At 46.2% G+C, this 13432-nt stretch overlaps 1 protein-coding gene across 1 annotated transcript; it reads right to left on the bottom strand.

The window, feature by feature from the left end:
* Positions 1-898: 898 nt before the first annotated feature.
* LOC133360919 (olfactory receptor 52Z1P-like) lies at positions 899-1936 on the bottom strand. Its single transcript, XM_061579804.1, has one exon. The coding sequence runs from the start codon at positions 1934-1936 to the stop codon at positions 899-901; it is 1038 nt and encodes a 345-aa protein (XP_061435788.1).
* Positions 1937-13432: the final 11496 nt, after the last annotated feature.

The following is a 13432-nucleotide window of genomic DNA, read 5'->3' on the forward strand; positions in this document are numbered from 1 at the left end:
ATCACGGCAGCAGTGATTTCAGTGGAAGAAGACACTGAGAGGCGTTTGGGAGAAATTCAACTATCGTTTCGATGTTGTCCGTACAGCAGGTGGAGGGCACATAAAGCCTTTATAAAATGGTTAGTAAAACTTGATAACTCATTAAACCATTCGTAACTTTTTGTGTAATTGTAACATGTTGCCATCGTGAAATATACTGCTTTGAAATGGGGTCCGTCTTTATCCAACACCTTGTAGGATTACTCAATAGTTACTGATAGTGTAACTATTCACACGCATATTCACAAACGCGGTCATCTAAATTGTCTTACGGTTGTTATTGTTTGACTTGCATCCCACTGGGATTTTTTGCACACAGCGTTGAAATGCGGTGCGTTTTTTGGAAGACTTTGCTGTTTTTTCCTGGATTTTCCTGTTGTGCATAGCCACTATAAAATGTTTCTTGTTCACGTTTTTGTTCTTGCGGTTGCACCCGAGTCAAGAGCCGCATGGCTCACAGGGTTATACCTAATCAATGAAACTGAAAACTGATTTGCTCCAAAGTCAGGACACAGTGTTGTTATATTTTAAATATTTATTTGAACGCAAATCACATCTTTGTCGACACCTTAAAACCGACTTCCGTTGTTAACATTCACGCAAGATGCGTTTCAATTTTTTAAAATTAACATTGCTAATGAAAACAGGTACGACATTAACTTAAAGAGTGAAACAACAACGTCTAACACGTAGCCTTTCGCGACCAATATTATTGGCGGTGGAGGTTTATGACAAATTTATACTTACGCGATCCAACGCAAAAACCTTTATTATGAATAACAACTTACGATTTGGTTCTTTCGGTAAAGTCACGTAGGTATGAAATAAAATAAATAAAATCACGACACAAGTGTCCACCTTACGCATGCCCTACCGCCGCCCGCACGGCGGAGGGCGCGCCGAACAGCCGCCGTCGGATCTCGGCGGTGCGCAAGCCGTAGACGATGGGGTTGAGCGCGGGCGGCAGGACGTACTGGAGCGCCTGCAGGGGCACGCGCACGTCCCGCGGCACGGCCGAGAAGGCGCGCAGTCCGCTCGCCACCGTGAAGAAGATTGAGCCGAAGTAGACGGCGACGACGACGAGGTGGGTGACGCACGTGCGCCGGGCCTTGGCGGCGCCGGACCCACCGCTGCCACCAACGGTGCCACCGCTGCCACCAACGCCGCCGCCCGCCGCCGCCGCCTGCCTGGAGCACTCGCGCAGGACGAGCGCGTAGGCCACGGCGATGACGGCGAGGGGCAGGGCGATGCCCGACGCCACGTTGGCGTAGGCGAGCGCCGCGTTGAGCGAGAGGTCGCCGCACGACAGGTTGCTGAGCACAAGGAAGTCGCAGTTGGGCGCCGACGTGACGCGCTCCCGGCAGTAGTCGAGACGCAGCGCGACGGCCACGTAGCCCACGATGGGCACGGTGGCGGCGGCCACCGCGACCGCGAAGGCGCGAGCCACGCGGCCCACCGTCACGAGCGAGCGGTAGCGCAGCGGGCGTACGACGGCGGCGTAGCGGTCGAGCGCCATGAGGGCGAGGACGTAGGCCTGGGTGCGCACGGTGACGTGCAGGAAGAACATCTGGGCGACGCACTCGGCGAGCGACATGCGGTTGGACGCGGCGAGGTTGCTCATGATCCTCGGCAGCGAGTTGGTGGCCTCGACCAGGTCGGTGGCGCAGAGGAGGGCGACGAGCACGTGCATCGGCCGGTGGAGGCTCGGCGTGCGGCACACGACGAGGCAGAGCAGTGAGTTGCCCGCCACCGTGGCGACGTATATGAGGAGGATGGCGGCGAAGGCGAAGTGGGTGAAGGCGGGAGACTCGCTCAGGACGGTGACCATGACGATGAGGTCCGACAGGGAGGCGGAGCTGGGAGCCGAGGAGGCGTTGGTGGACGCGTTGGTCTCCATTTGCTGGATTTCCCCACTGCCCCCCCCCCCCCACCTCTGCGGATTTAAAAGGACTCTGGTCAATAGGTCATTCCCCCAATCCATTGCATTGCAGACTCACCACTCTGCGGATGACAAGCGCCCGAGGTCAATAGGTCATCGCCAGCAGCCTATTGCATTCCGGACCGCCTCTGTAGATTCCCCAAGGTCAATAGGTCATCACCAGCGGCCTATTGCATTGCGGACGCCCTCTGCAGATTACATGACCTGTGGTCAATAGGTTACTGCCAATGCATTGCAAACCGCCTCTGGATTCCCCAAGGTCAATAGGTTACCTCCAGTGACCTATTGCATTGCAGACCCCCCCCTCTGCGGATTAAAAGCCCCGAGGTCAATAGGCCACCACCAGGGCAATAGGTCACAGCCGTAGAAACGTTGCCGCGTCTTTTAATTGCTTCTTCGACGCTCAGCCGGTCAGCGCGGCCGCACTAGCGACGGAGCGGCCACGCTTTGCTTTTAAAGCGACACAATCTGCACCAGTCGGCGGCGGTGACGATCTAGCCCAGAGAGGGGGGTAACCTTCACGTGAAAAAAATAATCATAGGTGCTCACCCTTTCTGGCAGTAATTAAAACAAAATGCGGATATGATTCCTTGCAAAAGGTTTCAGTTTTGATTTGAAGCATTCATGACTGCAGGAATTACTCTTTGGTTTTTTCGGTAAAGTCACGCTGTCCGTGGTGCTAACGTTAAGAACAATCGCCACTTTAAAAAAAAATGTCTTGCTGTGGTTTTCACACATGATGATGATTGCTTGTGTTGCAATCGAAACGTCGTGAGAATTTTTTATTTTTTTATTTTTTTATTTCCCTTCTACGTGACTTTACCGAGAGAACCAAGAATATGAATCCCTGCAGTCACGAAAGCTTTAAATCGAAATTTACTGAAAGAATCAAAGAGTAGGTTTGAGTTTGGTAGATTTAACATCTTAAGAGCTGTTAAGTTGGCAGAAAAAATGGGAAAACCTCTTGTCATATTTTGGTACTGGCAAAGGCGGTCCCTGTTCTGATTTTTTCAGACTTTGATACTTGCAACAAAAAAAGGTCCCATTTAGAAACCTTTATTATGGATAACATTGGTCGCCGAAAGCCTGCTGCTACGCCTATCACGTGTATTAAAAATCAGGTCAATAAGTCATCGGGATTAGCATGAATGGCGACGACGTGGTAACAATCTAATTAATAATTGTCATGAATTAGCACCTTACTATCTCAAAGCTTTTGTAAATCGGAGACACACACAGCATGGCCAAATGTTCAGGACACGGGGTTGTTATTATAATACAGGGTGGGCCAAAATTCAAGACACGTAGGGTTATTATTATATATGTTCGTTATTAGTATTTTCATAATATAGGGTTATTATTACCATTCTGGCGAATTGCCCGATGATGCTGGATGCAATTACCAGCGAAACGTCGCACTACTCAAATTGTAAATGTTGTGGTTTCACGCTTCGACACACCGGTGGGCTAAAGCAGTGAACTATTTGTCTTTTTTCTTCTTGGTTCTTTCGGTAAAGTCACGTAGAATGGAAACAATAAAATAATAAAATAAAACATAATACAATAATTCTCACGACGTTTCGGCCACAACGCAAGCAGCCGTCCTCAGGTGAAGACCAGGTCTGTCGGGGAGACAGCGTCTGAATGAAACAGCACCATGCTTAGAGCGTATATTTAAGCTGGGTTGGAAGGGGGGGGAAGGGCGCCTTGACAAAATAATTTGCATATCAAGAGGAATTTAGCATATTTATGGGAAATGCAGGTATGTGATTAGTACTACTTATGCTCGTGCATTATGCAGGATTAGCAGCATCAAAGGGAGGGGATATGGGAAATGCAGGTATGTGATTAGTACTACTTATGCCCGTGCATTATGCAGGATTAGCAGCATCAAAGGGAGGGGATATGGGAAATGCAGGTATGTGATTAGTACTACTTATGCCCGTGCATTATGCAGGATTAGCAGCATCAAAGGGAGGGGATATGGGAAATGCAGGTATGTGATTAGTACTACTTATGTCCGTGCATTATGCAGGATTAGCAGCATCAAAGGGAGGGGATATGGGAAATGCAGGTATGTGATTAGTACTACTTATGCCCGTGCATTATGCAGGATTAGCAGCATCAAAGGGAGGGGATATGGGTAGCATTAATAAAGGGAAGGAGTGTTAATAGTATGTAGCTGCAGTAACTAAAACCACCACGTAAACAACTAAAGTATAAACTTTTTGTCAAGGTGACACTTTTTTACTGATTGGCCGTGTCGGGTGGTGGAGGGTTACGACACATTTATAAATAACGTGATCTAAACCCAAAAACGTTGATTATGAAAATTCTTAGTATTATATAATATAGGGTTATTAGTATTGTATAATATAGGGTTATTAGTATTGTATAATATAGGGTTGTTATTATTAGTTTCATATAATATAGGATTATTAGTATTGTATAATATAGGGTTGTTATTATTAGTATTATATAATATAGGGTTATTAGTATTGTATAATATAGGGTTGTTATTATTAGTTTCATATAATATAGGGTTATTAGTATTGTATAATATAGGGTTGTTATTATTAGTTTCATATAATATAGGATTATTAGTATTGTATAATATAGGGTTGTTATTATTAGTTTCATATAATATAGGGTTGTTATTAGTATATTATAATATAGGCTTGTTATTAGTAGTATATAATATAGGGGTGTTATTAGTATTGTATAATATAGGGTTGTTATTATTAGTTTCATATAATATAGGGTTATTAGTATTGTATAATATAGGGTTGTTATTATTAGTTTCATATAATATAGGGTTATTAGTATTGTATAATATAGGGTTGTTATTATTAGTTTCATATAATATAGGGGTGTTATTAGTATATTATAATATAGGGTTGTTATTAGTATTATATAATATAGGGGTGTTATTAGTATTGTATAATATAGGGTTGTTATTATTAGTTTCATATAATATAGGGTTATTAGTATTGTATAATATAGGGTTGTTATTATTAGTTTCATATAATATAGGGTTATTAGTATTGTATAATATAGGGTTGTTATTATTAGTTTAATATAATATAGGGGTGTTATTAGTATTGTATAATATAGGGTTGTTATTATTAGTTTCATATAATATAGGGTTATTAGTATTGTATAATATAGGGGTGTTATTAGTATTATTATAATATAGGGTTATTATTAGTATACAACGTTGGGTCAACGTTGACCCAACGTTCGGGAAACGTTGTTGTAAATGACACTCGTGGCTTTCATTTCTCGTCGGCTCTTTTGTTCCGGAGCTCAGGCCCTTTGTGCCACTATCAAAAGATGAGAATAAGGGTTTGACCCTTCGGGTTGCGTCAAGATGTTCAAACGCCAAACGGAAACCTTTTTGCTAGTGATCGATTCGTGCGTTGAGTACGCAAACAAAAACACGCGCTCTGATAACACTGGTCAACACACTTATTCTGGTATAAGGTATTCCAACGGTTTTAAGGTAATTCTGGGGTGCTGATTCCAAATCTGGCACCAGATTTTGTCTATCGCATCAGGTTTTTGAGATATCAAATATTGCATTTTCAATCAAAACTGCAGAAGAAAAGTATTAAATAAATGTGGATATCTACATAAAATGATATTATAAACACACTATCCTAAAAATACAGCACCATGTTTTAACACTAAAGCAGTCACCGACTCGCAACAACTTGCAATCATAAGTGACAGAGTTAATTTCGGGTAAAATCAATGAAAATGGGGTATGCCGATAGCATAAAAATGAGATGTGATAGAGCAAATTGAGATCAGATTTGGAATCAGCACCCTGAAATTAGTCTAAAACAGCTGCAGATACATCACGGGATAGATTTCGATTTAAAGCTTTCGTGACTGCAGGGATTCATATTCTTGTTTCGTTCGGTAAAGTCATCACGTAGAAGGGAAGTAATAAAATAATAAAAATACAACATAATAAAATAACATAATATAATAATATTGTATGATAAAATAATATTGTATAATAAAATAATAAAACGAAATTCTATAATAGCATAGTATAATAAAATATAATAACATAATTAAAAAATAAAATATTTTACTATAATACTATTATAAATTTACATAATAATTCATTTTTTTATTTCGATTTAAAGCTTTCGTGACTGCAGGGATTCATCTTCTTGGTTCTTTCGGTAAAGTCACGTAGAAGGGAAGTAATAAAATAATAAAACATAAAACATGATAAAATAATTCTCACGACGTTTCGGCCACAACGCAAGCAGCCGTCCTCAGGTGAAGAATTCTTCACCTTCTACGTGACTTTACCGAAAGAACCAAGAAGATGGCTAGGAGATGTTAACCACCTCGCCTGGTGTGCAGGAGGTCGTGGGTTCGATCCCGACCCTGACGCCTGCTGCTGTTTATTTGGAGTCTGCGTTTCTCTCTCTCATCATCATCATCACGGTGGCTAGGAGATGTTAACCACCTCGCCTGGTGTGCAGGAGGTCGTGGGTTCGATCCCGACCCTGACGCCTGCTGCTGTTTATTTGGAGTCTGCGTTTCTCTCTCTCATCATCATCATCACGGTGGCTAGGAGATGTTGACTACCTCGCCTGGTGTGCAGGAGGTCGTGGGTTCGATCCAAACCCTGACGCCAGCTGCTGTATATTTGGAGTTTGCGTGTCTCTCTCTCCGTGGTGAGATGTTAACCACCTCGACTGGTCGACAGGAGGTCGTGGGTTCAATCCCGACCCTGACGCCTGCTGTTGTATATTTGGAGTTTGCGTGTTTGTCGGTCTCCCCGTAGCGACGATTATCTAAGCCGGTCCTGGGCCTCCCCTAGGTCGACTCGGCCTCAATTGAGTACCTGGTGCGGTGTGTAGTAAGCATCGTAACTAGGGAGACAAAGGCGGCCGGGCGTGGTGTTGGCCACCCACCCCCTCGCGTGCCGTGCTGGCCTTCACAGGTGCTCGCTAACAACACTTGCCCCTACAGTCTGTTAAGGCTGTACGGGGGATCTTTGTTTTTTTCGTGAGATGTTAACTACCTTGCCTTATATGGAGGAGGTCGTGGGTTCCATCCCGACCGTGACGCCTTCCGCTGTATATTTGGAATCTGCGGCGTCTCTCTTTCTCTCTCTCCGTGGTGAGATGTTAACTACCTCGCCTGCTATACAGGAGGTCGCGGGTTCCATCCCGACCCTGACGCCTTCTGCTGTATATTTGAAGTCTGCGGCGTCTCTCTTTCTCTCTCTCCGTGGTGAGATGTTATCTACCTCGCCTGCTATACAGGAGGTCGCGGGTTCCATCCCGACCCTGACGCCTTCTGCTGTATATTTGAAGTCTGCGGCGTCTCTCTTTCTCTCTCTCCGTGGTGAGATGTTATCTACCTCGCCTGCTATACAGGAGGTCGCGGGTTCCATCCCGACCCTGACGCCTTCTGCTGTATATTTGAAGTCTGCGGCGTCTCTCTTTCTCTCTCTCCGTGGTGAGATGTTATCTACCTCGCCTGCTATACAGGAGGTCGCGGGTTCCATCCCGACCCTGACGCCTTCTGCTGTATATTTGAAGTCTGCGGCGTCTCTCTTTCTCTCTCTCCGTGGTGAGATGTTAACTACCTCGCCTGCTATACAGGAGGTCGCGGGTTCCATCCCGACCCTGACGCCTTCTGCTGTATATTTGAAGTCTGCGGCGTCTCTCTTTCTCTCTCCGTGGTGGTCACTGCGTTGATTTTTCTCCGGGTCCTCCGGCACGGCACACGAGGGGGTGGGTGGCCAGCACCACGCCCGGCCGCCTTTGTCTCCTTAGTGGCAATGCGCATACATCATGCAAGGTACTCAATTTAGGCCCAGTCGACCTAGGGGAGGCCCAGGACCGGTGCAGATAATCGTCACTGGTGGTGTTGGCCGTGAGCGGGAATCGAACCCGGGTCGCCGGGTTCGTAGCGCAGTGTGGCGCTAACCGCCACACTACCACAAACACGCACATTCGAGACGCGTTGACCAACTATCAGGCAAGTCCAGCGTGTAAACGCCGTACGCTCACAAAAACGCGTTTCTCTCCGGGCCTCGCCTAGGTAGACTCAGCCTCAAATGTGTGCCTGGTGCGGTGTGTTGTGAACATCGCCACGCGGGGAGAGACAAAGGCGGCCGGGCGTGGTGCTGGCCACCCACCCCCTCGTGTTGCCACAGTGCCGGTGCTCGCTAACAGCACTTGCCCCTACTGTATGTTAGGGCTACATGGGGGATCTTTGTCTTTGTACATCAGTGAGCGTGATGATTCATTATAAACGTTTTTTGGGTTAGATCGTAATCTAACCCAAAAGTCACGTAAAAGGGAAGTAATAAAATAATAAAAATAAAACATAATAAAATCAAATAATTCTCACGACGTTTCGGCTACAACGCAAGCAGCCGTCTTCAGGTGAAGAATGAGACACTACCAAGCTAGGAGCTTATATATAAGCTGGGTTGGAGGTGGAAGAGCGCCTTAACAATTCTTTCTTTTTGTTAAGGCACTCTTCCACCTCCAACCCAGCTTATATATAAGCTCCTAGCTTGGCAGTGTCTCATTCTTCACCTGAAGACGGCTGCTTGCGTTGTAGCCGAAACGTCGTGAGAATTATTTGATTTTATGTTTTATTTTTATTATTTTATTACTTCCCTTCTACGTGACTTTACCGAAAGAACCAAGAAGATGAATCCCTGCAGTCACGAAAGCTTTAAATAGGAAATATTAGTTTGTTTTGTTCTTGGGTAGTAAGTGTTATTTCTTAATTGCTTATGCCTCAAAAGTACAAAAAGTGGCTGTTATTCCCCACGAACGTAGTTTTCGTGTCCTGATCACAAAAGCAAACGTTGGTAATCCACTCCATTAATAACACTGTGTAACACATTTAATTCTTTTTTGTTCCAGGGTAGTAAGTGTTATTTTCCTAATTGCCTCAAAATGTACAAGTGGCTATTATTATTCTCCCACGAACTTTGCTCTTGTGAGCAGGAGAGTGACATTTACAAATGTAGCTATTAAATTTCGCTTTAAAGCTTTCGTGACTGCAGAGATTCATCTTCTTGGTTCTTTCGGTAAAGTCACGTAGAAGGGAAATAATAAAATAAAATAAACATACTAAAATAATTCTCACGACGTTTCGGCCACAACACTGTCTCCCCGACAGACCTGTTCTTCACCTGAGGACGGCTGCTTTTCATTATTTTATTGTGTTTTATTTTTATCATTTTATTATTTCCCTTCTACGTGACTTTACCGAAAGAACCAAGAAAATGTAGCTATTGTCAATGAGAAAACGTGGTGTGTATTTGTGGCATTCCTTCACGCAAAGTCCCGCTCACAAAAGAAAAGTTTGCGTGGTGGAATAATAACACCCACTTCCTCTACTTTTGAGGCACAAGCAATCAGAAAATAACACCCCCTACCCAGGAACAAACATCGAGTTACATCGTGAATTACACTGGTCAACAAAAAAAAACATTTTTTTCTGGCCTGGACTTTTGCAGCTGTTTTAGACTAATTTCAGGGTGCTGATTCCAAATCTGATCTCAGATTTGGTTTATCACATCTCATTTTTATGCTATCGGCATACCCCATTTTCATTGATTTTACCCGAAATTAACTCAGTCGGTGACTGCTTTAGTGTTAAAAAATGGTGCTGTATTTTTAGGATAGTGTGTTTATAATATCATTTTATGTAGATATCCACATTTATTTAATATTTTTCTTCTGCAGTTTTGATTGAAAATGCAATATTTGATATCTCAAAAACCTGATGTGATAGACAAAAACTGGTGCCAGATTTGGAATCAGCACCCCCCAAAATTACCTTAAAACCGTTGGAATACCTTATGCCAGAAAAAGTGTGTTGACCAGTGTTATCAGAGCGCGTGTTTTTGTTTGCGTGCTCACCGCACGACTCGATCACTCGCAAAAAAGATTTCCGTTTGGCGTTTGAACATCTTGACACACAACTCGAAGGGTCAAACCCTTATTCTTATTTTTTGACAGCGACACAAAAAGGTGATCCCACTTTGTAGCCGCTCGTTCACAGCTCTAAGTGCCCTGATGATGGTGGCAATGTTCTTATCCTGTCCGCCTTTTGGCGTTGTTCTCCGGTCAAACAGGAAGGGTAAACGCCTATATTCTTAGGTTTTTTTCGGTAAAGTCACGTAGGTAAAAAATTAATATTAATAAAATAAAATAAAAATAAAAAATCACGACGTTTCGGAGGCAACACAAGCTTCCGTCTTCAGGTGGAACCGTCACAGCACGATAGCTGTTTCTTACTTGATACACCTATCGTGCTGTGACGGTTCCACCTGAAGACGGAAGCTTGTGTTGCCTCCGAAACGTCGTGATTTTTATTTTATTTTTTATTTTACTTTTATTAATTTTAATTATTTACCTACATGACTTTACCGAAAAAACCTAAGAATATGAATCCTTGCAGCCACGAAAGCTTCAAATCTAGGTAAACGCCTACTTCTTGTAGAACTAAAACTTTTGTAAACGCAGGAATTCATACTCGTTGGTTCTTTCGGTAAAGTCACGTAGGTATAAAATAAAATGAATCACGGACCTGATGACGGACGCTTGCTTGGGTGTTGCGCCCGAAACGTCGTCATTTATTTTAGTTTATACCCTACGTGACTTTACCGAAAAAACCAAAGAGTAGGAATTCATATTCTTGGTTCTTTCGATAAAGTCACGGAGATAGAAAACAAACAAAAAATAAAAAAAAATCGAAACTTAAATAATTAAAATAAAACAATAAGTTATCTTTGAAAATAATAAAAGCAAAAAAATACTAATAGTGACAAGTGTGTTCGCAAATACACGCACTCACCCAATGGCTCCTCGCTCGCCAAACCCTAACAGCTAACAGCAGCCACAACAGCTGCAGCAGTGGCAGCAGTCGTTGTCGCAACAGCAGCAGTAGAAGTAGTAACAACTGCAGCAGTAGAAGTAGCAACAGCTGCAGCAGTGGCAACGGTAGTCGCAGCAGCAATAGTAGCAACAGCAATAGCAACAGCAGCAGTGGTAGCAACAGCAGCAGTAGCTGGAGTAGCTGCAGCAGCAGTAGTAGCAACAACAGCAATACTAGCAACAGCAGCAGTTATAGTAGCAACAATAGCAGCTATAGAAGCAACAGCAGCAGTTGCAGTAGCAGCAGCAACAACAGCAGCTATAGTAGCAACAACAGCAGTTGTAGTAGCAGCAGCAGTAGCAACAGCAGTAGTTAGGGTAGCAACAGCAGCAGTTGCAGTAGCAGTAGCAACAGCAGTAGTTATGGTAGCAACAACAGCAGTCGTAGTAACAGCAGTAGTAACAGCAGCAGCAGCTACAGCAGCAGCTACAGCAGCAGCAGCTGCAGTAGTAACAACTAGAGCAGCATCAGCAGCAGTAACAGCAGCAGCAGCTGCAGTAGTAACAACTAGAGCAGCATCAGCAGCAGTAACAGCAGCTACATGAGCATCAGTAGTAACAGCTACAGCATCAGCAGCAGCAGTAACAGCAGCAGCATCAGCAGCAGGCGCTCCATGTGGGAGGAGCGACTCACCGAGGGTGTCGTTAAAGCTGTCCCCGCTTTTATCAGCGCCCCCCCACCCACTCCCTCCCCCCCACCCTCTCCTCCCCCCCACCCACTCCCTCCCCCCACCCTCTCCTTCGTCCCCCCCACCCTCTCCTTCCCCCCCACCCACTCCCTCCCCCCACCCTCTCCTTCGTCCCCCCCACCCTCTCCTTCCCCCCCACCCTCTCTCTGCCCCCACCCTCTCTCCCCCCCACCCTTTCCTCCACCCCCCCCCCCCCCACTATTCTCCTCTCCTCTCCCACCCTCTCCTACCCCCCACACTCTCCCCCTAACCCACCCTCTCCCTCCCCCCACCCTCTCCTTCGCCCCCCCACCCTCTCCTTCCCCCCCACCCTCTCCCTCCCCCCCACCCATTCCCTCCCCCCACCCTCTCTCTCTCCCCACCCTATCCTTTCCTCCCCCCTCTCCTTCCCCACCCCCCACCATCTCCTTCCCATCACCCACCCTCTCTTGTCCCCCCCCACCCTCTCCCCCCCACCCTCTCCTTCCCCCCCACCCTCTCCTTTCCCCCCCACCCTTCCCCCCCACTTCTCCCCCCACCCTATCCTTTCCCCCACCCTCTCCCCCCACCCTCTCCTTCCCCCCCCACCCTCTCCTTTCCCCCCCACCCTTCCCCCCCACCTTCTCCCCCCACCCTATCCTTTCCCCCACCCTCTCCCCCCACCCTCTCCTTCCCCCCCCCACCCTCTCCTTTCCCCCCCACCCTTCCCCCCCACCTTCTCCCCCCACCCTATCCTTTCCCCCACCCTCTCCACCCACTCTCCCCCCGCAACCGTCTCCTTCTCCCCACCCTCTCTCTCCCCCCACCCATTCCTCCACCCCCCCCCCACTCCCCCTCCACCCCCCCACCCTCTCCACCCACCCTCTCTCTCCCCCCACCCATTCCTCCACCCCCCCCCCCACTCCCCCTCCACCCCCCACCCTCTCCCCAGCTGCCTCTCCCCTCGCCTCTCGCCCCCACGTGACCACTCAGGGACACGGGCTACGTCATTCGTGTCCCTCACCCTGTGAGGCTGTACGTGGAACTTCTTTCGCACCGTACGTAGCCAACCGTGCTGTGTGTACGTGGAACTTCTTTCGCACCGTACGTAGCCAACCGTGATGTGTGTACGTGGAACTTCTTTCACACCGTACGTAGCCAACCGTGCTGTGTGTACGTGGAACTTCTTTCGCACCGTACGTAGCCAACCGTGCTGTGTGTACGTGGAACTTCTTTCGCACCGTACGTAGCCAACCGTGCTGTGTGTATGTTGAACTTATTTCACACCGTACGTAGCCAACCGGAGATCAACAAACTAAACACACAAAGCAGTTCCGAAGCAATGAGTTTGTCAATCTACATGACGATGATGATGATGATGATTTAAAAGTGGCATCATAGCTCCCCGTGACTTCCTAATATTGGAAGCTGAAGAGCGTTCCAGACGGCCCCAGAAGCGCATCCGAATGCGCCACGCGGCGATGATGATGGTGATGATGATGATAGTGGTTATATGATGATGGTGGTGATGATGATGGTGATGATGGTGATGATAGTGTTGATGATGATGGTGGTGATGATGATGGTGATGATGATGATGGTGATAGTGGTGATGATGATGGTGATGATGGTGGTAATGATGATAGTGGTGATGATGATGGTGGTGATGATGATGATGATGGTGATAGTGGTGATGATGATGGTGATGATGGTGGTAATGATGATAGTGGTGATGATGATGGTGGTGATGATGATGATAGTCGTGATGATGGTGATGATGGTTGTGGTGATGATGGTGGTGATGATGATGATGATAGTCGTGATGATGGTGATGATGGTGGTGGTGATGATGATGGTGGTGATGATAA

The sequence above is a fragment of the Lethenteron reissneri genome, chromosome 70, assembly GCF_015708825.2.
Source record: "Lethenteron reissneri isolate LAM-NWPU_2019-01 chromosome 70, ASM1570882v1, whole genome shotgun sequence".
NCBI classification, from domain to species: domain Eukaryota; kingdom Metazoa; phylum Chordata; class Hyperoartia; order Petromyzontiformes; family Petromyzontidae; genus Lethenteron; species Lethenteron reissneri.

Bases quoted from the DNA above. Each gene is read 5' to 3' on its own strand.
- LOC133360919 (XM_061579804.1), bottom strand. From the start codon at position 1,936: ATGGAGACCAACGCGTCCACCAACGCCTCCTCGGCTCCCAGCTCCGCC.